Below are 27436 nucleotides of genomic sequence, written 5' to 3'. Positions count from 1 at the left end.
CCACATTTAAATAAACTATGTATTTCTCTGATCCTATTCGATCTTCTGTAATTTCACAGAAATAGGTGGAGTAAAATTTTTTGTGTAGTTGATAACATTTGCTTATTACTACCTTGGGAATAAGCAATAATTTGGAACTTAACTGGAAGATTTATCCTGATTTGGCTTGAACTGTTATAGGAGGTGGTGGGTGATAAAGGGCAGTGATGATAGCCAAACCTTGGGTTGCACAAATTCTTGCTAAAAAGGGTCACTTTACCAAAATAAACTCTCTCTGTTTTTGAAATCAATATAGGCCAAGGCATTTGGTTTTTCATCTCTTTTCTTCCTGAATAAAACTAAAGATGAAAGAGCACATTCTGATTAATTTTGCAGCACTGTTGAACAAGCCAGCCTAGTGAGGCCGAATCCAGGAGCTCACATTCCTTCAGGTGAAGAGACCAAACCTCAGGCACAACCCTTTGCTCAGCTGAGACTTGTTTACGTGTCTTCTCATTGGAAATTCATGCTGAAGTTGCAATTTTTCTGAGTGCACTGCAAGCTATGACCCTCAGAGATCCCTGAGAATGCATACATTGCAGGGCTGCTGTGCTCACTGACAGGCTGCAGCTGGCAACCCAGTTTCTCTCCAAACTCCCTTCTAATATTCTTTCAGGCCTGTGTACCGGGTAGAAGCAGCAATGAGTGCTGTGTCTTTATAGTGGTTAACATTTCTTCTTTCTTTCTTCCTTTCTCTGTTCTTTCCTTCCTTTCTTTTTCCTCCCCTCCCTCCCTCCTTCTCTTCCTCTCTCCTCTCTTTTTTTCTTTCTGTTTTGCTTATGGTGTTGAATTGCTCCAACACATTTACTGAAGAGGATTTTCTGCTGTATTATAATTGCACCTTTGTCAAAAATCAAATATATTTTGTGTGCGTCTATTTCTGTGTTCTCTGTTCTTTTCCATCAAGCTATATATCTATCCCTCAACAAATACCACATAGTCTTAATGTCTGTAGCTATATAAGTTTTGAAATTGGGTACACTGATTCCACTGTTTTATTCTTCTTTTTCAAAATTGTTTTAACTAGTGTCTGCCTTTCTATATAAATTTTAGATAATTTTGTTTTTACAAAAAATCTTTCTGGGGCTTAATAGAAATTGTATTAAACTTGTATATGAATTCGGGGAGTATTGCATGTTTACTATATTGAATATTCTAATCCATAAACATGGTATGTCTATTTAGATCTTTGATTTCTTTCATCAGCATTTTACAGTTTTCAGTATACAATTCTTACACATATTTTGTTACATTCATACCTAAGTATTGTTTTGAGTGATTTCAAATGGTATTGTGGTTTTAATTTTGGTGGGTATGTGTTCATTTCTGGTATATAGATATTAATACGTTTTTCTGGATTAATCTTACATCCTGTGACTTTGCTGAACTCACTTGGTTGTAGGAGTTTTTTTGTCAGTTCTATGCAGACAATCAAGTCATGCAAAAAAGGGACAGTTTTATTATTTTTCTTTTCAATATGTATGCTTTTTATTTCTTTTCTTGTCCTTTTGCACTGCTTAGCACTTCCAGCACTATGCTGAATATAAATGAGAGTGGACATTTTTGCTTTGTTCATTATCATAGAGGCAAAACATACAGTCTCTCCCCATTAGGTAAAATGTTAGCTCTACATTTCTTTTTTTTGTAGATATTCTTTATTGAATTGAGGACATTCACCTCTATTTCTGTTTTTTTGAGAGATTTTAACCATGAATGTATAAAAATTTGTCAAATGCTTTTTCTGCATCAATTGATATGATAATATGATTTTTCTTTTTTAGCTGGTTAATATGATGGATTACACTGATTGGTTTTTCAAATATTAAATCAGACTTACATCTCTAGAACAAACATACTTGGTCATGGTGTATGATTCTTTTTATATATCGCCAAATTCTATTTGCTAATATTTTGTTAAAGTTTTCTGTATTTATAATCATGAGGACTATGGGTCTGTAGGTTAATGTTTTTTATATCTTCTTGGTCTGGTTTGGATATCAGGGTAATACTAGTTTCATAAATGTAACTGAGAAGACTTTCCTTCTCTTATCTTTTCTGGAACAGATTACATAAAATTGATATTATTATTTAGAAGATTGTAGAAGTCTCAATCAAAACCATTTAAGCCTGAAGACTTTTTCCTCTGGCAATTTTTAAATTATGAATTTAATTTTCTTAATAGTGATAAAGCTATTTAAATAATCTGTTTCCTATTGGATGAATTGTGGTAGTTTAGCTTTTTTGGAGGAATTAATCCATTTTATCTGAATAGTCAAAATGAAGTGTGTAGAGTTGTATTTCCTTGCTATCCTTTAGATGTCTGAAGGGTGTGTAGTGATATCTTTGGTTTCATTCCTGAAAGTGGTAATTTGTGACTCTTTCATTTTCTCTGTTAGTATTGCTAGAAGTTTATCAATTTTGTTCATCTTTCCAAAGAATCAGTTCCTTGCTTCATTGATTTTTCTCTATTGTTTTTTGGTTTTAGTTTTATTGATTTCGACTCTTCATCATTTCCTTCTGTTTGCTTTGGGTTTATTTTGCTCCTCTTTTCTCTAGGTTCTTGAGGTAAGAACTTAGATTATTGACTGACACCTTCCCCCTTTTCTAATGGGTGTATGTAATGCCATACATTTCCCTCAGCATTGCTTTAGCTATGCCCCACAAATTTTGATATGTTGTATCTTCATTTCTGTTCATTGTCAGCACAAGCCAGGATTGAACCCAGGCTGGCACTTACCCTTATCATGTATGTGATGTTAACCTTGGATCTCCTCATTTCCCACTTTTCTAGCCCCATGGCAGACATACAAGTAGGTTGGGATAAATTAGGGAGCAACTACCCACTTTACAAAATATTTACAAAATATTTTGTTGTCCTAATAAGGGAACCCCAAGCTCCTCTTAGGATACATCAACTGGTTAAAAATCATTAATGACTTCTCAGAAATACTGCGACAGAGAAATCAAAGACACATGTTTTGTTATAGTCCCATAGATTTCTTAGGCTATTTCAATTTTTTTTTCTTTTAAGCCTGTTTTCTTTCAGCTGTTCAGATTGGCTCATTTCTGTTGTATTTTCGAGTTCATTGATCCTTTCCTCTGCTTTTGCATTCAGCTGCTGAGCATACCTATCGAAGTTTTAGTTGTGATTTTTGTTATTTTTCAGTTTTAAAACTTCCCATTTAGTTCATCTTTATATCTGTTATTTCTTTGCTGAGGCTTTCTATTTTTTCATTTGTTTCAAGCATGTTCATAATTGCTCACTGAAGCATTTTTTCATGGCTACTTGAAATATCTGTTAGATAATCCTTATATCTGTCATCTCAGCATTGGCACCTAATGACTGTCTTTTTTCACCCAGTTTGAAGTCTTCCTATTTCTTGGGATGAAATAGGAAGTCTATTGAAACTTGGGCATTTGGGCTATTGTATTATGGGTTGCCTACTCTTACTTAAACCCTCTTTTTTAACTGGCTTTCTCTGACACTGTTCCAAAGGGGAAGTACGGTGTGTGGACTGCCACCTCATTACTGGCAGGTGGGAATAGAAGTCCTGGTTCCCTACTCGGCTCCCATGGACATCTGAAGGAGAAGACTCACCTTTGCTGGGTGGTAGGCCCAATTCACATTCTCAGGAAGGGCTCCTTTGACACTATCCCGACAGGGAGAGAGAGGGGGCCCTCATTACCTGGTGGGGGTGGAGAGCCGGGGTCCCTGCTTGGTCTTTGGAGTAGAGGGATAGGGCTATAGCTTTGTTTTGATGTTTTGGGGGTTGTTTTTGGTGGTGCTTGGCTGGAGTACACTCATTATTGTCTAAACATTTTCTGTCCTCCTCATGGTCCCTTTCCTGGTTCTTTGGCAGAGAGAAGGCTTTTGTTGGGGCTTTTTTGTCTGTGCCTGTTGGCATTTCTAGATTGTTGGCTGCTACAGCTCCAAGTCTGGAATATATGAGGCAAAAAGAAGAAACAGGGAACTTACACCTATCCCTCCACTCCAAAGACTGAGCAGGGACCCCGGCTCTCCACCCCCATCCGGTAATGAGGGCCTCCTCTCTCTCCCTGTTGGGGTGGTGTCAGAGGAGCCCTTCCTGAGAATGTGAATTGGGCCTACCACCCAGAAAAGGGTGTCATTGCTTGGGTCTCAAGGTCCTAGCCAGTCTGCCCTTGTCTGTCCATTTCTGAGTGTTCTTCTGTTTATTTCATATACAATGTCCAGGGCTTTTAGTTGGATTTAGCAGAATAAATACATAAAAAAGCACATCTATTCCACTTTCCCAGAAGCAGAAGGCCTTGCTCTCTAGCTTTAATAGTCACACTTTCTTAGCATCGATTGCTACCAAAAATAACTTCCTCTTTCCATACCCTTTTTCTAACTACTTGTCCTATCTACTTTAGTCATTCATACAAAGAAGTCAGAAACAAACCCAAGCCAACTGGCTTCATTTTAAGAGGCAATGTAGAAGAATTTGAAGATTTCTGCCCAAGATTCTCATTTAAAGAAGTACCAAGGTTCTTGCATAGAGCCACAGGTCAGATACTCTTTGTCCCCTGAGTTTCAAAGTGGCTTTCCAGATATGATTTTATTAACAACTCTCACCTCTGAAGGTCACCTACAAAAGGATGGAGCAGAACATTGTTCAGGCGTCAAAATGTATAAATAGCTTACCTTCACTGTCACAGCATTCTAGGATGGAAGGGTCTTCTCTAATCACTGAAGTCAGAGCATTGACATCTCCGTTAGATGCTGCCTGATAAACCATGGTCAGGTCAACCTCCTCAGATGAATCACCTTCATGAATCAAACAGAGACACACTTAGTATATGAAGCTAATTTACTGAAAGAATAACACCACCCAAAGCATCACCCACACCAGCGATTCATGAAAACCTCTCAGGTGAATCCAGGCAGAAGGCTGAGTCATCCTGATCGGAGACCTCAACACACGCCTGATCCACAACCTCACCACTCCTGAAGAAAGGTCGACCACTCTGAGCCACGTTGTAACATCACTGTATCTTGGGAAGAAGCCTGAGGGACTAGATGTCCTCTGAGATTTTATGATTCTTTGCAGGCATTCAGGCCACTCAAACTCAGTGAGACCAGAGGGAGAAGTGGGTCCCTCACGTTGGTTCTGGGTTTCGCTTTCTCATCTGAATTATGTTACTTTTCCTTTCAATGACTCAGTTAACACACCTTTGCAGAGCTGTGCTTCTTCTTTTCTCTCCTCCAGATGTATTCTTCCTCTTTCCCCCCACTGCTTTGTTCTCCTAGGGCTGACTCTTAATGACTGCATAGTACAGGCCCCTTCACCCTGACTTGCCCAGGGGAGGCACAGGCAGAAGACTCATGCAGAGAAGAGAGGCAAGGCATTTCTTTCTGCCTTTTCCTAGTGCAGTGTTGAGCAGAAGTTTCCTCCTCCCAGAACCAGCTCCCACTGGGCTCCCTTTCTAACAAACACTGTCCTTTTAATGCTGCCTCATCTCTGTATGTAGTCCCTTGATTTGAACCCTTTGGGGTTTCATGACATGATATTTCCAGAAGGAACAAAGCTGTATGCAATTCTTTTGCATTTAGTATCCCACCTGCATTATATACCTTTGTGTCTGACTGAACCAACAATAGTACTGCCGTAGATGACAACAGAACTGTGGGTCAAGTGACCCCAGGGGTGCACTGGGATGTCTAGGAGCCAAGTTCTGCTCACAGGAGACCCCTAGTGAGATACTGTGCTGAGCCCTTCTTGCACAATTTCTCCTACACATAGCCATTGTTCAGGGCAAATATATGTGTAAGAAACCTTTTTTAAATTGTGCCTTTCTATGAATGTGGACATTATGCCAGAGATACTTTACAGTTCTAATTGATCTTTGGTTGGCAGTGATTCTAACCCTCTGGCTTGGTTTCCCTGCCCCAGTATTTCTGGAAAGTCATTAATGATTTTTTTAATCAGTTGACCTGCCCCAGGAGCAGCTTGTTACTGAAAATGATTTACTTATAACAATAAACAGCTTAAAGGGAGTGGTTACACAAAAGCTTTTAACTTTGATGTAGTTCGATTTGTCTATTTTTTTTTCTTTTGTTGTCTGTACTGTTGTCATCATACCTAAGAAATCATTGGCAAATATAATGTCATGAAACTTCCCTTGTTTTCTTCTAAGAGTTTTATAGTTTTAAGTCTTATGTTTAGATCTTTGATCCATTTTGAGTTAATTTTTGTATATGGTGTTAAGGGTCTGATTTCATTCTCTTGCATGTGGCTATCCAGTTGTTCTAGCACTCTTTGTTGAAAAGACAATTCTTCCCCATTGAATAGTCTTAGAACTAGAAAATCAGTTGACCATAGATGTATGGGATTATGTTTAGACTCTCAGTACTGTTCCATGGACCCATATGACTGACTTTATGCCAGACTGCTTTGATTACTGTGGCTTTGTAGTATATTTTGAAATCAGGAAGTATGATCTTCCAACTTTGTTCTTCTTTTATACATTGTTTTGGCTATTTGGGGCCCCTCAAGATTCCATATGAACTTTAGGATGATTTTTTATGTTTCTGCAAAAACATCATTGGTATTTTGATAAGTATTGCATTGAATCTGTAGATATTTTTGTGTAGTATTGACATCTTAATAATATTGTTTTCTAATCCATGAAGCACAGGATTTATTTCCATTTATGGTGACTTCTTCAATTTCTTTCAGTAACATTTTGTAGTTTTCAGTGTAGAAGTTTTTCACCTCCTTGATTATGTTTATTCCTAAGTATTTTATTCTTTTAATACTATTGTAAATATACTTGTTTTTTGAAGAGATTTTAAGTGGGAAACTTTATTTTATTATCTTGTGAATTAAACTGTTCTGTGGAATTCCAGTGGTTAAAAATACCAGTGGATAAGAGTGACAGAAAGAAGGGTATTTTAGTTGCTAGAGCACTGTAAAAGTGTTCTGGGCCACCTCAACAGGTAGTGAGCTTCCTGCCATTGATGATGGCCAGTCTTGGCCAGAGGCCACTAAGGAAGTGTACTGCAGAAAGACTTCAGACAATACACTATTTTGTATACTGAACTAATAAGCACAAGGGAGGGGCAAGGGAAGATGTGCGAGGCAGAAAAGAACTTACTTTGGAGTTCCTTCTAGCCCTGAGATACCATACTAAACCACAGAGCCAACAGGATAAGAAATGAAGAAGTTTCCATGAGGTTGTATACAGTCAATTTAAGTTGTGGTCAATGCAGGTAATAAGAAGTAAACCTGAGACTACACAGTATTTCTGTGGAAATGAGGAAGGGGAATATAGAAATACCATGCACAAGGAGAAGGATGACTGTCCTTATGGAATCTAAAATAGAGGCAAGAATTTTTTTCTACTGAAGGTCATAAAACCATTTATAAATAGAAGATCTACATAAACAATGATACATAAATTCTTCCTTTTCTCCTTTCTTTCCTGTTTATTTATCTATTATCTGTCTATTTATCTAGTGTCATGTATCTATGACCATCTATTTATCATCTCTCTCTTTCTTTCCATTTTGTTTAGGGGTAGAGCATGGTTTGAAAAACTCTTGCCTCTAACTCTGTGAAAGTTAAGCAGACTTATGTATAGGTGCATGAAGAGAAGTTCCAGGACTCACATAAAGGGAGAGAGGCTGAAAGCAGAGAAAATGGAAAAGAGACATAAAAAAAATAGGAAGAAAAAAGTATTATATTTTATAAGAAACTGTCTATGTGTATGTATATATATGAAGTAAAAAGACTGTAAGATACACATCAAAAAGTCAACAGTGATAATCTCTTGGATAGTCTTTAGAACTTGCTATATTTTCCAAATTCTCTGTAATGAGTTTATATTTTTTATAATCACAAAGTAAACTGAGTTTTTAATTTCTTAAATGGTGATTAGTGCGTCTTGCTTGCTTTCTATTAACATGCTCTACTAAAGGGTGGACAGAGCCTAGTGTGTCTGTAACCAAGAAAACAAGTCCTTGATGTTTGACAAAGTTCTGAAAAGAAAAAAATATTTATGTATTTTTGTAATTCTGATCTTTATAAATATTCTAGTAGATCTTTTAAAAGTACATATTTTAAGGTTTTATAAATTTTTACCTAAAATTTGGAAGGATGGACATTCGTGAAATCATATATTTCCCTCATTTTTCATGGTAAAAAACCCTAACAGATTTCTAGATGCGTCACAAATTATCTTCTTGTCCCAAGAGCCTGGCTCTCTAATGAGATTTCAGACATAAGACAGGCTGCTAAAATGTTTTAATTAGAGGATCCTCCTCAGAGCTGTCCAGATTTTATATAAATGTGGGCCCCTTTTCTAGGGCAGCACACAGTGGCTCCACCCTTGGGTTGTTGTGGAGTTACTTGGGAAAGCCCTTGACTGCATCAGTTACTGGGCTCACTTTATTGAAATTACCCAGAGGTCAGCTTGACATTTGTTCTGCTTAAACTGTGACTGTCTAAATAGGTCAGTCTAAGGATAGATCAGGTATTCCAGTTTCAAGAGTCCAGGCTAGGATAGCCTTGAGAGGCTTTCTTGGGTTCGTTCTATGCTGAGGATCCTTGGGAGGCTGAACCCACTCTAGTTACCAGTGAAATCTAGATTCATTTTGGATAACTACAGAGGACTCAGAAGATCTTTCTTAGACTTTTCTTTTTTTCTTTTTTTTATTAAGGTATCGTTGATAGACAATCTTATGAAGGCTTGACAAGAAAAACAATGTGGTTACTACATTTACCCTTATTATTGAGACCCCCCCATCCCATTGAAGTTGCTATCCCTCAGCATAGTAAGATGTCACAGAGTACTTATTTGTCTTCTCTGTGCTACACTGTCTTCTCCATGACCCCACACACATCATGTGCACTAATCATGATACCCCTCAATCCCCTTCTCCCTCCCTTCCCACCTGCTCTCCCCCACCCCAGCCCTTTGGTAACCACTAGACCCTTCTTGGAGTCTGTGAGTCTGCTGCTATTTTCTCCCTTCAATTTTGCTTTGTTGTTATACTCCAAAAATGAGGGAAATCATTTGTACTTATCTTTCTCTGCCTGACTTATTTCACTGAGCATAATATCCTCTAGCTACATCTATGTTGCTGCAAATGGTAGGATGTGTTTCTTATGGCTGAATAGTATTCCATTGTGTGTATGTACCACATCTTCTTTATCCATTCATCTACGGATGGACACAGGTTGCTTCCATATCTTGGCTATTGTAAATAGTGCTGCAATAAACATAGGGGTGCAGATGTCTTAGACTGTTTCTTAGAATGGAATCGATTGCCTCTGAAGAACTGAAGTTCAATCATCCCATCCACTTACTCAGCATCTACCATAGGTGAGAGAAATTGCAGACACAAAGGTAGTAGAGTCTGTTCCTAGAAAGACATGCCTTAGTGGGAAGACAAATGTGTAATTTACAAATGAAATATACTAGGATTGTTATGGCAGGACAGTGGAAGAATCATGCAAACAGCTTCCTGAGCTGCTTCTATTTCAGATCGCTCTCTCCTCCCACAGAATTATCCTGGGTGCTTTGGGGACAGTGGAGAAATTGCATTTAGGGGTCTGCCTGGAATGACCATCCCTAAGGTGGTGAGGCCTTTCCATTTTTAGGGAGGATGCCAAGCCTTTACTGCACCCCAATGGCTCTGTGTGACAATATTGCCACCCACTGGTGACGAGGAGTCTGGTCGTGGCCTGAGCCCTGAACCAGGATGGTGATAGTTCTGTGGGGTAGAATGAAAAGCCAGTCTGGAACACTTTGGCCAAAAAGGAACAGGTTTGGCTGGCATTGAAACAAAAGTAGTTTCATGTGACTCACCATATGTATCATGTGACGCACAGCATACATACATGGAAGCAATATAGAAAAATGGCAAGAACATAGACCCAACCTCCAGAGTTTGAATCCTGGCACTGTCTCTTACTGCTAACTTAGCTGACCTTGGGCAAGTTGCTCAACCGCTCTATTTCCATTCTTCACTGGTCAAATGGGATAAGAATATCTACCTCGTATGGCTTTTCTGAGAGCTAACTGACTTAATACACATAAAGTGCTTAGAGCAATGCCTGGCACAGAATCAAGTATTCAACTGTGACAATTATTATTAACCACATTACTTCTTTGACATTAATAGGAACCTCTGTCTTCTTTCCCCTTAATGAGACACTTTACATTGCTCATCAGGCTGCAGAGATTTTGTGAGATGACACACTTTGCTGTTTGCCCTGTTTCATCCCTCAGTTCCTCCTATATTGGCTGAGGCTTCAGTAGTGTTTTATGGAGTGCCAGTCATATGGGAGGAGGAAAAAGAGTTTCTTTCTAACATTTTAAAGAGAAAAATAGTTCTAAGCTTTCTGCATGTGCCAGACTGGAGAACAAATACTCAAAGCAAACTTCATGCCTGTGAATGGAAAAGGAGATTTCATTCCATGGGGAGGGAGTCTTGCAACAATATTATCTCAAGGGTAAATATCTGGCCACAATCAGACCTTTCTTCATAACCAGATTCCTGCTGCAAAACATATTGCATTTCTCTGAATCTCAACATCACTGTGTTTCTTTGGGTGATTCTCCTGACTTGTGAATGCCAGTCCACAGTTAGCATCTCTACTGGATGTGGGGTGGGGGTGGAGGGTTCTGGGAAATAGAATTTGCTGTTTAAGAAGCATGCCTGTGTTGAACTTCAGTAATGATACCCCTCTAGACCACATCTTCATAGAATGTACTTTTATTTTAGTAATATTAATTCCTAAAAAGTGAGATATCCATCTTTAGTGCATAGGGCCTTAAATCTATGTGCAATAAATGGATTGCTTGATCAATTTAGCATGCAGGTTCAATGGGTTTTCTCACCTACTGGATTCTTGTGGAAATTTCATTGATGTTAAAATATTGTGTCAAGAAGTTATTTGGTAATTAGGCAGGTATAAATCTTAAAATGATTTTATGAAGGACTGTGCTATTCTAGCTGGGCTTTGGAAATTGAAAAGTAAACTGTCATATTGATCGCACTTCTTCTAATCTCCCTTTCTTGTGGATCAAATGCATGGTCTTTTTTATTTTTCATTTTAACTTCCCAGAAATAGCAGGTGTTCATGTCAGATATTTGCCACTTTAATTGAGGACTCTGGGAGATAAGGAGTTGGTGAAGAAGCAGGGTTTATTTCATTTGGAGAAGACTCAGTTAGACATGATAGCTCTTTTCAAATATTGCAAAAGCTGGGAGAGAGTTTATATTTTTTTGTTATAGACTCAGAGTGTAGAACTAGTCCTGGAGGGTAGAAATTGGAATAATTAAGATTATGAATGACTAGAGCTGTTTGGAACTAGAAGGGAATCTCTTGTGAGCTAGGGTGCTCCTCATCACTACCCACATTTAGGCAGGGTCCGGCCAAACATAAATTGGGATGCTCTTGATGAGATACCTGTACTGAGTATAAGGTTGACCTCTATGGTCCTTTTCATTATTTATATTCTATGTGTTTTTCTCACATCTGTGGAATACTAATAATGAATTGCACATTGCTGATGAACAATGACTACTGGGCTGGAAGGGAGTCAGAGACAGTGGTCTTCCTTGGGTCCTTTAAAAGGCATCTTCCTAGTAGTCCTTGACTGTGGCCACTGTAAAGCTGCCCTTAGTGCCTTGATTTCCTGACAACAGTTTAAGAAAACAAATTTAATTTGAGTGTCTGGTCCAAGTGTCATACTGAATAAGTCTATCACTGTATATTCCTGTAGCTTTGCAATATTCCTGAATCCCTGGGGCAGCCACATTCTGCCAGCTGGCATTCCATGGATGTCTTTGATGTCTTGACTCTGCTTTCTCCCTCTTTATCATTCCCATAGTGGACTGATCTCTTCCTGCTTTAAACTTTCTTTAAAATTGCACCAATGCTGTAAAGTGTCCACACGTGCTTTCTGTCCACAGTCATAGATCGACAGTAGCTTCTGAATGGCTCTCTCATGGGTTCCTAAAGATGCTTGGAGATAACTGAAATGGAATTGCTTCTCATAACATTGGGGTTGTTGCAGGGTTCCTGCCTTAGTTTTCTTACTGTATTATAAAATGTGGAGCCTAAAGTCTGTCACTTTACATGTTATTTTACTTATAATATTCTTTTGGATTAAAAAATTTGTGAAAATACAGATATGGTGAAGGAAATATCTACAAATATAATCACTGTTAAGATGTTGGTGTGTTGTGTGTTCTTGACTCATGTGGCAGGATGGCCTGGCCTCCCACCCACTGTCTTTTCTGGAGCCTCCACTCTGCTCCTCTACCTGCCTATGTAATGTAATGCAGAGTAGGGAGAAACACAAGTGGGAGGTGGAGCTTAGAAACCTGAAGGTGGGGGATTACGCACCCCAACTTCAAGCTCTACTACAAAGCCACAGTAATCAAAAAATTTTGGTACTGGCACAAGAATAGACCCACAGATCAATGGAATAGAATAGAGAGCCCCGATATAAACCCAAAGATATAGGGCCAATTAATATACGATAAAGGAGCCATGGATATACAATGGGGAAATGACAGCCTTTTCAACAACTGGTGTTGGCAAAACTGGACAGCTACATGCAAGAGAATGAAACTGCATTATGGTATTATGGTACAACTCCACACACAGAACTAAACTTGGAATGGATCAAAGACCTGAAGGTAAGTCATGAAACCATAAATCTCTTAGAAGAAAACAAAGGCAAAAATTTATTGAATATAAACATGAGCAACTTTTTCCTGAACACATCTTGGGCAAGGGAAACAAAAGCAAAAATGAACAAATGGAACTACATCAAACTAAAAGCACAGCAAAGGACACCATGAGTAGAACAAAAAGGCATCCTATGGTATAAGAGAATATATTTGTAAACAACATATCTGATAAGGGGTTAACATCCAAAATATATAAAGAGCTCACATGCCTCAATACCCAAAAAGCAAATAACCCTATTAAAAAATGGGCAGAGATATGAACAGACACTTCTTCAAAGAATAAATTAAATGGCCAACAGCCCAATGAAAAGATGCTCCACACTGCTAATTAGTGGGGAAATGCAAATTAAAACTACAATGAGATATCACCCCACACCAGTTAGGATGGCCAACATCCAAAAGACAAGGGAAAAAAAATGTTGACGAGGATGTGAAGAAAGGGGAACCCTCCTACACTGTTGGTGGGGATGTAAATTAGTTCAACCATTGTGGAAAGCAACATGAAGGTTCCTCAAGAAACTAAAAATAGAAATACCATTTGACCCAGGAATTCTACTCCTTGGAATTTACCCAAAGAAAACAAGATCCCAGATTCAAAAAGACATATGCACCCCTATGTTTATCACAGCACTATTTACAATAGCCAAGATATGGAAGCAACCTAAGTGTCCATCTGTAATGAATGGATAAAGAAGATGTGGTACATATACACAATGGAATATTATTCAGCCATAAGAAGAAAACAAATCCTACCATTTGCAACAACATGGATGGAGCTGGAGGGTATTATGCTCAGTGAAATAAGTCAGGCAGAGAAAGACAAGTACCAAATGATTTCCCTCATTTGTGGAGTATAACAAAGCAAAACTGAAGGAACAAAACAGCAGCAGACTCACAGACTCCAAGAAGGAACTAGCAGTTACTAGTGGGTGGGGAGGGTTGGGGGGAGGGAGGGAGAAGGGGATTAAGGGGCATTATGATTAGCACACATAATGTAAGGGGGGTCATGGGGAAGGCAGTATAGCACAGAGAAGATAAGTAGTGACTCTATTGCAACTACAATGATGAACAGTGACTGCAATGGGGTGTGGGGGGGACTTGATAATATGGGTGAAAGCAGTAACCACAATGTTGCTCATGTGAAAACCTCATAAGATTGTATATCAATGATACCTTAATAATAATAATAAAAAAGAAACCTGAAGTATCTGGTTGCTTCAGAATGTGCAGTCATGAGCCTCTTTTCTTTCCATTTTCCCCTTCAAAATTTGAGCTGTCTCCTATCCTCATCCTGCTCCCAAAATGGACATGGATGAAAATGAGTGGTAACCCAACCCACCAGCCACAGAAAAGAGAAGGAAGCTCCTGAGGAGCAAATAAAGGGGTTAAAAGGTCCAAAAAGCTATGGGGCCTGGAGGCAAGAACAAGAGGGAGAAAGTTCTGGAAGACGGACAGCTGAGGCAGGTAGCACCCTCGGGGATCAGGACAGGGCCTCATGCCTGTGGCTAAAGCTTAGGGGCAAAGGTGCTGGTGGGGTAGGGCTAGGTGGCCAAGCTAGCAAAGCAAACCTTGAGTGTCTCACACTGTGATCTTTCTACAGATTGAAATACAAAGACAGAAACTGAAAATACAACTAAAATTTTCTAAGATTCAGCTGAATTTGGCTAACAACAAGGCCATTTTGTTGCTCATTTATTAAGCGAACCTCCACCCTCCCTGCAGTTGAATTCCCCTTCCCTAATAAGGGACAGGTCAAGGGTGATTTAAAAGGATCTAAGCAATGGTTTGTCAGAATGGGGGCAGAATGGAGGCAGGACTAACAGCTTTGGGTGGGATCTTTAACTTTTAAATTGCTGGATTATGGTGGTGTCTGTGTTTCTGGGAATGGTGGGTATAGGAGGACAGGCAATCCCTAGTGATCTGAGGATACAGAGAAACATTTTACTATTTTAACAATGACTTGACAGTTCTGAGCACAGTGCTGGAGTTACACATATATTTGTTTTTTACAAAACGAAGATCATGCTGTATATATAATTGTGATTTTTGTTCCTTTTCACTCTATATTTGATCATAAATACTTTCCCATGTCGTAAGGTAAGATTTGAAAACATTATTTAAAAGATGTGGCAAAAAATTCCATTGACTGAGCTTAATACAACTGATTTAATAATTCTCATATTATTGGACATTGAAATTGTTTCTCTTTTTTGGGCTAATATATCTGTGCCTATTCCAAATAATGCTATAATATTTATGCATGTATATCTTTTTGTGTATCCTTATTTCCTTTGGATGCATTCCTAGAAGTGAACTTGGGAGTCAATGCATTTGTCAAATGGACTCTGTCAGATTGTCTTGCAGAAAGGTTGAACCAACCCATCCTCTCCCAGCAGAGCTTGTGAGTATACCTTTCATTCTCATTCTTAATGATCCCATGCATTACTGTTTTTTAAAAAATCACTGCTGATGTGTCAGTAGCAAAATAGTTTATCATTTTCAATGACCATTTCTTTTATTGCTCCTGAGAGAGCTTTTTCATATGTTTATGGCCATTTTATGAATTATTTATTGGTGTCTTTATTATTTCGAGCTATCTGTAAAATTAACTTGAAAGAGCTTTAGAAATAGGACATGTACTCTTCACCTGTTATTTATGCTACAGCTATTTTCCCTATTTACCATTAATGTTCTCAGCTTGTTTTGCTGGTTTTTGAAAAACACATTTTCAAAATATACAGATATTGCACTTAAAAATGTATTTCATTGCTTTTATGATTGGAAAAATCCTAACCTGTATGAAACCTTATATTTATTTGTTTAACATTTAGCTATAATTATATGGAATTTTAAACTTTATTTTTACATGCCATAATTAATTTTCTCCCAAATAGTCAATTAATGGATATTATCCCTTTTCTCACTAATTTGTAATGGTAACCTTATCACACACTAGATCATTATTAACATCTTAGAGGAGGCTTCTCCTGAAGCTGGTTCACTGACATTGTGGCTTGGAAAGCAGGGACCCCAGAACTACACTCCTTGCAGTGGTGCACGCATGTACTTGGGCATATTGCCAAAGTGCACCTCAGTCACATTTGAGACAGTCTTGTGGTTAGTTCACAGTTATGGTTCTTAGCTTTTTTGTGCTTTCTGTACAGTTTTGAATTCTAGATTATTTGGCAGCACATTTGAAGGGGTTAACAAATGTAGAACAACCTACATTTGTTAGCAAAAACTGATACAATCACTCCTAGAGCACAATGTCTTCTAGTAGCTTTGAAAGCATTCATTGTGATTGCACTGTTCATAGGAGTCTCTGTCACTATCTGAATAGCAATAATAATGATGGTCAACAGTTAACATTGGGCTTATTATGCACTGGGGCACTGTGCTAAATACTTTCTATAAATTAACTCATTTATCATCTTATGAAGTAGGTACTACAATTATTCCCATTTTATGGCAACTGAGGCATGGGGGCAGGAAAGTGACTTACCCAAAGTCATACAAGTTGTAAGTGGTGAAACTCAGAGGAGGCTTCAGGCTGTTAGACCTCAGATTCCACCCTCTGACCCACATGTACTATTCTTAATAACTGCCCTTACACTCCGGCAAAAGCCCTCATACATCCCAGTAAACTTGTGACCTTTCTTTGGTACTGGATAGACATTCCATATTCTATTCTTTCTTACAGCAGCCAGTACCCCACTCTCCACTCTGTTACAAAAGCTGTGTGGCTCAGCATTCTGTCTGAAGGACATCATTGGGCTGGAGTTTATGCTCATTTGTAGCAGAAGTAAAATTTACACATAAATTGAGAATTGGAAACACATATATGAAGAGTTAGTTGTACAACAGAGGGAGAACTAAAGTTAGTGGTGTGGCATAAAGATTCTAAAGTGAGGCAGAATGACTTCTTTTAAAATATTAAAATAATGTCAAAAATGTCCAAGGAATAAGTAAATCTCATACTGAAATACAGAAAAAAAGTGAAAATTTTCTAATTTATTTTCTAACATAAACTGGTAAAGATGCATATACACACAGAGAGGCACCTATGGACAAATTCAATTTTGGAATACAGAATTCCAAAATTACATTCTACCAGATCAACTTTAGTTGGATATTGAAAGAATAATATACCATGATCAAACTGAGTTTATTCTAAATATAAAGATGTTTTAATTTCCAATATCTATTAAAATATATTATACCAATAGAGCAAAGGGAAAATACATGATTATATGAACAAAGACTAGAATAGCACTTGATAAAATTTGATATCTGCTTCTAAAAAAATGCCTAGTATCTAGAAATGAAAGATAACATTCTTCCACAAAAGCCCCTGAATAGCCAAAGCAGTGTTGAGAAAGAAGAACAAAGCTAGAGAACAAATCATGTTCTCTGATTTCAAACCATACTGCAGAACTATAGTACTCAAAACAGCATGGTAGTGGAACAAAAGTAGACACATGGATCAATGGAACAGAACAGACAGTCCAAAAATAAACTCATGCCTATATGGTCAATTAATATATGGTAAAGGAAGCAAGAATACACAGTGAGGAAAAGACATTCTCTTCAATAAATGGTATTGAGAAAACTGGACAGCTACATGCAAAAGAATGAAATTGGATCACTGGATCACACCATATACAAAAGTAAACTTGTAATAGAATAAAGGTCTAAATTAAAACCTGAAACAATAAAACTCCTAGAAGAAAATACAGGCAGAAAACTCTTGAACAACATCATTAGTAATTTTTTTCCGGATATGTCTCTCCAGGCAAGGAAAACCAAAGCAGTAATAAACAAGTGGGATTATATTAAACTAAAAGCTTCTGCACAGCAAAGGAAACCATCAATAAAATGAAAAGGCAACTTATTGTATGGGAGAATATATTTGCAAATGACACATCTGATAAGGGGTTAATATCCAAAGCATATAAAGAACTCATATAACTCAACACAAAAAAAATAAAATAATCTGATTAAAAAATGGGCAGAGGACTTGAATAGACATTTTTTGAAAGGAGACATACAGATGGCCTACAGACACATGAAAAGATGCTCAACATCACTAATCATCAGGGAAATGCAAATCAAAACCACAATGAGATACCACCTCACACTAGTCAGAATGACTATTATCAAAATCCATGAAATAACAAGTGTTAGCAAGGTTATGGAGAAAAGAGAACACTTGTATACTGTTTGGGGGACTGTAAAATAGTTCAGCCACTATGGAAAGCAGTATGGAGGTTTCTCAAGAAACTAAAAACAGAGATACCATATAATCCAGTAATTCCACTTCTGGGAATTTACCCAAAGAAAACAGAATCACTTATTTGAAAAGATATATGCACTCCTATGATATCACAGCATTTTTTATAATAACCAAGGTGTGGAAGCAACCTAGAGTCCATTGACTGATGATGGATAAAAAGATGTGGTATGTAAATGTAATGGAATATTACTCAGCCACAAAAAGAATGAAATCTTGTCATTTGTGACAACATGGAAGGACTGGAAGAAATTATGCTAAGTGAAATAAGTCAGACAGAGAAAAGCAAATGCCATCTGATTTTGCTTATATGTGTAATCTAAAAAACAAAGCAAACAAACAAAACAGAAACAGACCCATAAACACAGAGAACAGACTAGTGGTTGCTATAGGGAAGGAAGGGTATGGGGGGTATGGACAAAATAGGTGAAGGGAATAAAGAGATACAAACTTCCAATTATGAAATAAACTAGCCACAGGGATGAAAGTACAGCAAAGGGAATCTAGTCAATAATATTATAATATCTTTGTAAGTTGACAGATGGTAACTATTCCTATCATGGTGAGCATTTTGTAATGTATATAATCGTTGAATCATTATGTTGTACACCTGAAACCAATTAATATTGTATATCAAATACATTTCAGTAAAACTAACATTCTTAATATGATGAAGTACATTTATTTCTAATCAATTTCAAACATCACACGTAAAAGTGAAATAATAGAGGAAGAAGACAAGCTTCATCTAATGCAATAAGAAGAAGCAAAAGGAAATGAGACATAGTAATCACAAAGAAAGAACAAAATTATCACAATTTAATAATGGCCAACTTGAACAGATGACTCGTGTCCCATGCACTGTCCTAAGTTTTATTAGGATCAGGCTATTTATTTGTTTCAACAATTTTATGAAGTATAGTATCTTTATCCCTTTTCACAGATGAACAAACTGAGGCATAGAGAGGTTTAATCATTTCTCCACAGCTATTAAGTGGCAGAGCAGGATTTGAAACCATCCATCTGGTTTCATCCTGTGCACAGGATGGCAAATCCTAATGGTCACAAAACCATTAGAATTAATAAGACTTGTTTAAGTTACCTAGATTTTAAAATAAATATAAAAGTAGATCTCCTATTTTAAATAATGTAAGGAGAAAAATCACTCCTTACATTGAAAATAACTCTTTACAATGAAAATATAAAATACCCAGGAATAAGTGTTCAGAATGTTAATGAGGAAAACTACAGTACTTTATTGAGGAATATAACAGAAGAGTTGAATTCATGCCATGTTCTCAAATAGGACGACTAAACAGTATAAGCCATTTAAATAATTACAGATTCATTTGTAAGTTTAATGTATCAATAAAAGTACCAACAGTTTTTTGGGGGAGTGGGCCTCAGGAAAATGTAGCTTTCATTTGTAAAAATAAATGGAACTTCATGCATTAAAGAAGAAAAAAAGAACATACTTAAGTATTTGCTTATCTATATGTAGACTCTGTCTGGAAAGATGCATAAGAAACTGCTTACATTGCTTTGCTTTCAAGGAGGGAAATTTGATGGTGGGAGGGATTGGTTTGTGGGGAGGGTAGATTTTTCACTGCATATTGTTTTATACCTTGAAAGTGAAATAATCTAGAGAAAATGTATGAATGTATTATCATTCCAAAAGCAAAACCAAAAAAAAGCAGAGACAAAAAATGGTTAAGAATATTCAATAAAATAGAAAAAAAAAGTACTGAAGGATGTTTCTTCTATCAAGAAGTAAAATATTAAGAAACTATAATAATTAAAAAGTGAGATTCTGCCTTGAAACTGTTACCAGTGGAATGCACTGTTTCCCAGATTGTTGTCTTGTCAAAGGAAAGAATTCAGTAGAAAGACCAGAGAGCAAGAAAAAGAAGTGAGGAATTTACTGGGTTAAAGCAAAAAGTACACTATCAACACAGAAGAGTGGACTCTCTGGAAACCAGAAGCAGCTCTGCTCTTGGGGATAGATTGGCTTTTACTTTTTCTTAAGATGGCAGGAAGTCCTGTTCCACATCTTAAATCATTTGATTGACAGGTTGATCGACAGCTCTAGGTTACATAACCTTTTTCTCAATGTGCAGGCACCTTATGCATAAGTAGGTAGGCAAAGTCCATGGGGGTGGGAGCCAAACCACAATGCTAATTAGATTTAGATGTTATTTTAATGAGGTAGGGTTACTTTTGGACAAGGTCTTCAGATCTTGTGCATGCCCTGTAATCAGGGAAGTCCCTGTGGTCCTCGGCCTCTTGACAATCAAGGTGTCCTTGACTGTTCGGGCCTCCTTGTAAGTGAGATGTCCTTGACTGTGGAACTGGGAACTAAGGAGGGCTTAGGGTTTGGCAGGGAGGAGTCTTCCTTGGTGATGAGCTGGCCTCTTTCTCCTGTTTATGTCTAACTAACTGCCTGCTCTAACAAAACTAGCTAGATTCCTAGAACAGTGTAGAGAGCCCAGAAACCTATCTGGCATCAGCATGGAAAGTGGCAGGCTTTTAAGTAAAGGAAAGAGTTAATCTAGGGTTTGTTTAGAAGGCAAGTCTTAAATACAGAGGATAGAAGACCAGAAACAGAGGAAAGGGCACATAGAAGCTCTCCAAATCTGTGAGCTTTCCTGGAGAGTTTGTTTCCTTCTGATGTTTTCCTGCTCAGGCAAATGCTGCCAATTCCAATTTCAAGATAAAACATGGTACTGTGCTGTGAATTCTCACAGAGGAGGAGCTATCTGGAGGGCTGGGATGTTCTCTTGACCTGGGATGAGCAGTTGTCCATGTGACCTTAGGTAGGTCTTTTTTAAGACTCACCAGCACTTGCTAAGTGATTACTCCAGGCCAGCCATGGTTCCAAGTGCTCTATATGTATTACTTCATTAAATCTTTACAAGAATCCTTTTGCTATGGGCCACATATGGCTGCAGATGCTTTGTATGTACTGATTAATTCAGTCTTTATAAGCAAACCTTGCAGTAGCATCATCTTAGCTTACCAGGTAGGAAAGTGAGGTTAGAGATGCTGAACCACTGGGCCACACAGTAAGCAGCAGCTCTGGAACCAGGAAGTTCAGTTCAGCTCCAGTGGCGATTACAGCTCATGGCACCCCAGCACCTCCGTGTTTCAGTTTTGACATATAAAAAGTGAGGGAGTGGGATTACACGTTTACTGAGGTGCCTTTCAATTCTAAAAGAACAACTACTATTCTAAAGCAAAACACTTCCAGGAGTCATCCTTACACTGGTTTCTGCTGTGACCACCTGAAAGCAGATACCCATGAAGCCGTCAGGACTGCCCTCTATATGCAGGGGTCATACCCACCCAGTCAAGTGGTGGCCCAAACTCTAGGACACTAGTTTTGAGCAGTGCTAAGTAATCAGAAGGATAAAAGTGTCAATTCAGGGAGATTCAAGATGGCGGCATGAGAGGTGAGACGGAGAATTCCTCCCAAAACCACAAACAGTATGAAAACATAGTTAATTGCTACAACGAATCCTAAAACAGCAACAAGAAAGAAGGCTGAACCAGACTGCATGCAGACCTCACGAACAGAGCAGACCTCACTAACACAAGGTAACGTATGTAAGCCTTTATCAGACGGGACCCAATCCCTTCCCCCACCCCAGCTCACCAGCAGGAGGAAGAGAAATGGAGCGGGGCAGGGGTGGAAGCCTAGAACTGCTAAACACCCAGCCCTGGAGGTCTGCTTTGGGAGCAGAAACCTACACTGTGTGGTGCCCTGGATGTTAGGGAGCTCACACAGGTGGAGTGCTTGAGAGACAGATTGCAGCCATTTGTGGAGGAGGGGATCCACACCCAGCCGCTCTGGGACAAAGGAGAGGCAGGCGGTTTGAGAGGCTTCCTAGAAGCAAGAGGGTTGCTGAAGGAGTGGGGTTTGCAGGGAACTTGCTACAGGGGGGAGGGGAGAGCTGGATAAGGTTGCCTGGGCATGCTCTGCCCAGCAGGTTGGGAACTTTGAGGAGCTTCAGGCACCCCATCCCCCTGGCTGCCTACTCAGCTCCGAGGCCCCCCACTGTGACATGCAGCCTGCTGTGCCTTCCTCCTAGCCTGCCGGCACCGGTTCATAAACCAGCAATCACTGTGCTGGCATCAGGCCAGCCAGAAGGAGGCTCAGCCTACAACAGCTAGAGATGCAAAGCACAGAGGCTTACACCTGTGTGCTTGGCCCACTGGATCTGACACTTGAGACAGGCGCTGTAGATGGGAATCAGGAAACAGATCTTTCTGTCCCCCAGGCACCAGCTCCGCTCCCCTATAACCCCCAGCCTCACTCTAGGGGCTGAGTAAATCCAGAGACTGGAGCTTCTGGGCACTAGTGGGCACCACACAGAATTATGAAACATCAAGAGAACATGGTTCAGACCAAAATCTCACAAACACCAGCAAAAGAGTCTAATGAAACTGAACTCACCAATCTGCCTGAAAGAAAGTTCAAAATAAAAGTCATAAACATGCTTATGGAGGTAGAGTAAAATATTCAAGAACTCAGGAATGAATTTAAGTCAGAGATTCAATCATTAAGAAATTCCATATCTGAAACGAAACATACAATGGAGGGATTTAAAAGCAGATTCGACATAGTAGAAGAGATGGTAAATGGAATAGAAATTAGAGAAGAGGAATACAAAGAAGCTGAGGCACAAAGACAAAGAAGAATCTCTAAGAATGAAAGAATATTGAGAGAACTGTGTGACCAATCCAAACAGAACAATATTCATATTATAGGGGTACCAGAAGAAGAAGAGAGAGAAAAAGGGATAGAAAGTGTCATTGAGGAGGTAATTACTGAAAACTTCCCCAATCTGGGGAAGGAGATAGTCTCTCAGGCCATGGAGGTGCACAGATCTCCCAACACAAGGGACCCAAGGAAGACAACAGCAAGACATATAATAATTAAAATGGCAAAGATCAAGGATAAAGACAGACTTTTAAAAGCAGCCAGAGAGAGAAAAAGATCACGTACAAAGGAAAACCCATCAGGCTACCATCAGACTTCTCAACAGAAACCTTACAGGCCAGAAGGGAGTGGCATGATTTATTTAATGCAATGAAGCAGAAGAGCCTTGAACCAAGAATACTATACCCAGCAAGGTTATCATTTAAATTTGAAAGAGGGATTAAACAATTTTCAGATAAGAAAAAGTTGAGAGAATTTACCTCCCACAAACAACCTCTACAGTACATTTTGGAGGGACTCCTATAGATGGAAGTATTCCTAAGGCTAAATAGATGTCACTGAAGGGATAGACAAAGAGCACAGAATATGATTCATAACATACAAAGAATGGAGGATGAAGAAAAAGGAAGGAAAAAAAAAAGAAAAATGAAGAACCTTTAGGTTGTGTTTGTAATAGCATGCGAAGTGAGTTAAATTAGACTGTTAGATAGTAAGGAATTACCCTTGAACCTCTGGTAACCACCAGTCTAAAGCCTGCAATGGCAATAAGTACATATCTGTCAATAACCACCCTAAATGTAAATGATCTGAATGCACCAATCAAAAGACATAGAGTCACTGAATGGATTAAAAACAAGACCCATCTATATGCTGCCTACAAGAGACTTACTTTAAACCCAAAGACATACACAGACTGAAAGTAAAGGGATGGAAAAAGATATGCAACTTTTTCTGAAATGCAATTAACAGGGAGGAAAAAGCAGGAGTTGCAGTACTTATATCAGACAAAATAGACTTCAAAACAAAGAAAGTCACAAGAGACAAAGAAGGACATTACATAATGATAAAGGGGTCAGTCCAACAAGAGGATACAACTATTATAAATATCTATGCACCCAACACAGGATCCCTTACATATGTGAAAAAAATACTAACAGAATTAAAGGGGGAAATAGAATGCAATGTATTCATTCTAGGAGACTTCAACACACCACTCACTCCAAAGGACAGATCAACCAGACAGAAAATAAATAAAGAGACAGAGGCACTGAACAACGTATTAGAACAGATGGACCTAACAGACATCTACAGAACACTCCATCCAAAAGCAACAGGATACACATTCTTCTCAAGTGCACATGGAACATTTTCAAGAATAGACCACATACTAGGCCACAAAAAGAGCCTCAGTAAATTCAAAAAGATTGAAATTGTACCAACCAGCTTCCCAGATTACAAAGGTATGAAACTAGAAATAAATTACACAAAGAAAATGAAAAGGCCCACAAACACATGGAGGGTTAATAACATGCTCCTAAATAATAAATGGATCAATGACCAAATAAAAACAGAGATCAAGAAATATATGGAGACAAATGACAACAATAATTCAACAACACAAAATTTGTGGGATGCAGCGACGGCCGTGCTAAGAGGGAAATATATTGCAATACAGGCACACCTCAGGAAAGAAGAACAATCCCAAATGAACAGTCTAAGCTCACAGTTAATGAAACTAGAAAAGGAAGAAAAAATGAGGCCCAAAGCACTAGAAGGAGGGACATAATAAAGATTAAAGCAGAAATAAATAAAATTGAGAAGAATAAAACAATAGAAAGAATCAATGAAAGCAGAAGCTGGTTCTTCAAGAAAATAAACAAAATAGATAAACCCCTAGCCAGACTAATCAAGAAAAAAAGAGAGTCTACACACATAAACAGAATCAGAAATGAGAAAGGAAAAATCACCACAGACACCACAGAAATACAAAGAATTATGAGAGAATACTATGAAAAATTATATGGAAACAAACTGGATAACCTAGAAGAAATGGACAACTTTCTAGATAAATACAACCTTCCAAAGCTGACCCAGGAAGAAACAGAAAATCTGAATAGACCAATTACCAGCAAAGAAATTGAATTGGTAATCAAAAAACTACCTAAGAATAAATGCCTGGACCAGATGGTTTCACTGCTGAATTTTATCAAACGTTTAGTGAAGACCTAATACCCATCCTCCTTAAAGTTTTCCAAAAAGTAGAAGAGGAGGTAATACTCCCAAACTCATTCTACGAGGCCAACATCACTCTAATATCAAAGCCAGGCAAAGACACAACAAAAAAGAAAATTACAGACCAATATCCCTGATGAACATACATGCAAAAATACTCAACAAGAGAAGGGCAGAAGATGGCGTGAGTAGAGCAGCGGAAATCTCCTCCCAAAACCACATATATCTATGAAAATATAACAAAGACAACCCTTCCTAGAATAAAGACCAGAGGACACAGGACAATATCCAGACCACATCCGCACCTAAGAGAACCCAGCGCCTCACGAAGGGGGTAAGATACAAGCCCCGGCCCGGCGGGAGCTGAGCGCCCATCCCCCCAACTCCCGGCGGGAGAAGAATAGGCAGAGCGGGAAGGAGACGGAGGCCAGGACTGCCAAACGCCCAGCCCCAGCCATCCAGGCCCAGACACAGTATGTGCCCAGGGGGCCCTGGATACTAGGAAAACAGGGCAGCAAGAACAGTGAGCGGGCACTGGAGGCCGGGCACTGGAGGACATAAGAAAAGTGCGTGACGAATTTTTTTTTTCTGCTTTGTTTTGGCAAGCGCTTTTTGGAAGTCTTAAAGGGATAGGGACCCCAATACTAGGGAAACAGGGCAGCAAGACCGGTGAGGAGAGGCCTGAGGCTGGCGCCGGAGAATAAAGAAAAACGAGTGGCCACCTTTTTTTTTTTAATTAAAAAAAATTTTTTTTTTTTTTTAAATCTTTTTTTTTTTTTTTTTTTTTGGCAGTCGTTGTTTTGTTTTGACGGGTGCTTTTTGGAAGTCTTAAAGGGGCAGGGCGGGACACTTAATACAGAGGTAGGGAATCCGGGATCTCTGGGCACCCTAACCCCTGGGCTGCAGGGAGCAGGGAGGCCCCTTACGGAGATAAATAGCCTCTCAGCTGCTCCCGCTTCAACGCGACTCCACTACTTTGGAGTAGCTGCCCGAGCCAGGCCATGACCACAGCAACAGTGGCAATAAACTCCGTAGCAGGCGGGCAGGAAGCAGAAACCCTGTCTGCGTGCAGCTACGCAGCACAAGCCACTAGAGGTCGCTGTTCTCCCAGGAGAGGAGGGACACAAACCAACAAGAAAGGAAGTTCTTCCAGCCATCACTCGTCCCAGCTCTGCAAACTATTCCTATAATCATGAAAAGGCAAAGCTACAGGCTGAAAAAGATCACAGAGACAACACCAGAGAAGGAGACAGACCTAACCAGTCTTCCTGAAAAAGAATTCAAAAGAAGAATCATAAACATGCTGATAGATATGCAAAGAAATACGCAAGAGAAATGGAATGAAGTCCGGAGGGAGATCACAGATGCCAGAAAGGAGATCACAGAAATGAAACAAACTCTGGAAGGGTTTATAAGCAGAATGGATAGGATGCAAGAGGCCATTGATGGAATTGAAACCAGAGAACAGGAACGCATAGAAGCTGACATAGAGAGAGACAAAAGGATCTCCAGGAATGAAACAATATTAAGAGAACTGTGTGACCAACCAAAAGGAGCAATATCCATATTATAGGGGTCCCAGAAGAAGAAGAGAGAGGAAAAGAGATGGAAAATATCTTAGAAGAAATAATTGCTGAAAACTTCCACAAACTGGGGGAGGAAATAATCGAACAGACCACGGAAATACACAGAACCCCCAACAGAAAGGATCCAAGGAGGACAACACCAAGACACATAATAATTAAAATGGCAAATATCAAGGACAAGGAAAGAGTTTTAAAGGCAGCTTGAGAGAAAAAGGTCACCTATAAAGGAAAACCAACAGGCTAACATCAGATTTCTCGACAGAAACCCTACAGGCCAGAAGAGAAAGGCATGATATATTTAATACAATGAAACAGAAGGGCCTTGAACCAAGGATATTGTATCCACCACGACTATCATTCAAATATGACGGTGGGATTAAACAATTCCCAGACAAACAAAAGCTGAGGGAATTTGCTTCCCACAAACCACCTCTACAGAACATCTTACAGGGACTGCTCTAGATGGGAGCACTTCTAGAAAGAGCACAGCACAAAACACCCAATATATGAAGAATCGAGGAGGAGGAATAAGAAGGGAGAGAAGAAAAGAATCTCCAAACAGTGTATATAACAGCACAATAAGTGAGCTAAGTTAGGCAGTAAGATACTAAAGAGGCTAACCTTGAACCTTTGGTAACCACGAATTTAAAGCTTGCAATGGCAATAAGTACATATCTTTCAATAGTCACCCTAAATGTTAATGGGCTGAATGCACCAATCAAAAGACACAGAGTAATAGAATGGATAAAAAAGCAAGACCCATCTATATGCTGCTTACAAGAAACTCACCTCAAACCCAAAGACATGTACAGACTAAAAGTCAAGGGATGGAAAAACAT

At 38.9% G+C, this 27436-nt stretch overlaps 1 protein-coding gene and 1 long non-coding RNA gene across 4 annotated transcripts in view; one reads left to right on the top strand and one right to left on the bottom strand.

Moving 5' to 3' along the window:
* Window positions 1-27436, bottom strand: part of ANKRD55 (ankyrin repeat domain 55) — a 280917-nt gene that overhangs the window by 55344 nt on the left and 198137 nt on the right. Inside the window, exons 1-2 of one of the 2 annotated variants that reach the window (XM_057495111.1) lie at window positions 4925-5463; window positions 4703-4825 (exon numbers count right to left, since the gene is read on the bottom strand). In XM_057495111.1, coding sequence (XP_057351094.1) covers window positions 4703-4825; window positions 4925-4958 — 157 coding nt within the window. In that variant the 5' untranslated portion in view covers window positions 4959-5463. Of the gene's footprint in view, window positions 1-4702; window positions 4826-4924; window positions 5464-27436 lie in introns of those variants that run through there. The other variant, XM_036900197.2, reaches the window with a different exon arrangement.
* The window catches only part of LOC130681703 (uncharacterized), a 91716-nt gene that overhangs the window by 22414 nt on the left and 41866 nt on the right, over window positions 1-27436 (top strand). For both annotated transcript variants that reach the window (XR_008994964.1, XR_008994962.1), the window contains exon 2: window positions 15077-15170. This is a non-coding gene — a long non-coding RNA (uncharacterized LOC130681703). The remainder of the gene's footprint in view (window positions 1-15076; window positions 15171-27436) is intronic.

This window comes from Manis pentadactyla, chromosome 2, assembly GCF_030020395.1.
Source record: "Manis pentadactyla isolate mManPen7 chromosome 2, mManPen7.hap1, whole genome shotgun sequence".
NCBI lineage: Eukaryota > Metazoa > Chordata > Mammalia > Pholidota > Manidae > Manis > Manis pentadactyla.
The sequence above is the reverse complement of the archived record's forward strand: the minus strand, read 5'-3'. Positions and strand labels throughout refer to the sequence as shown.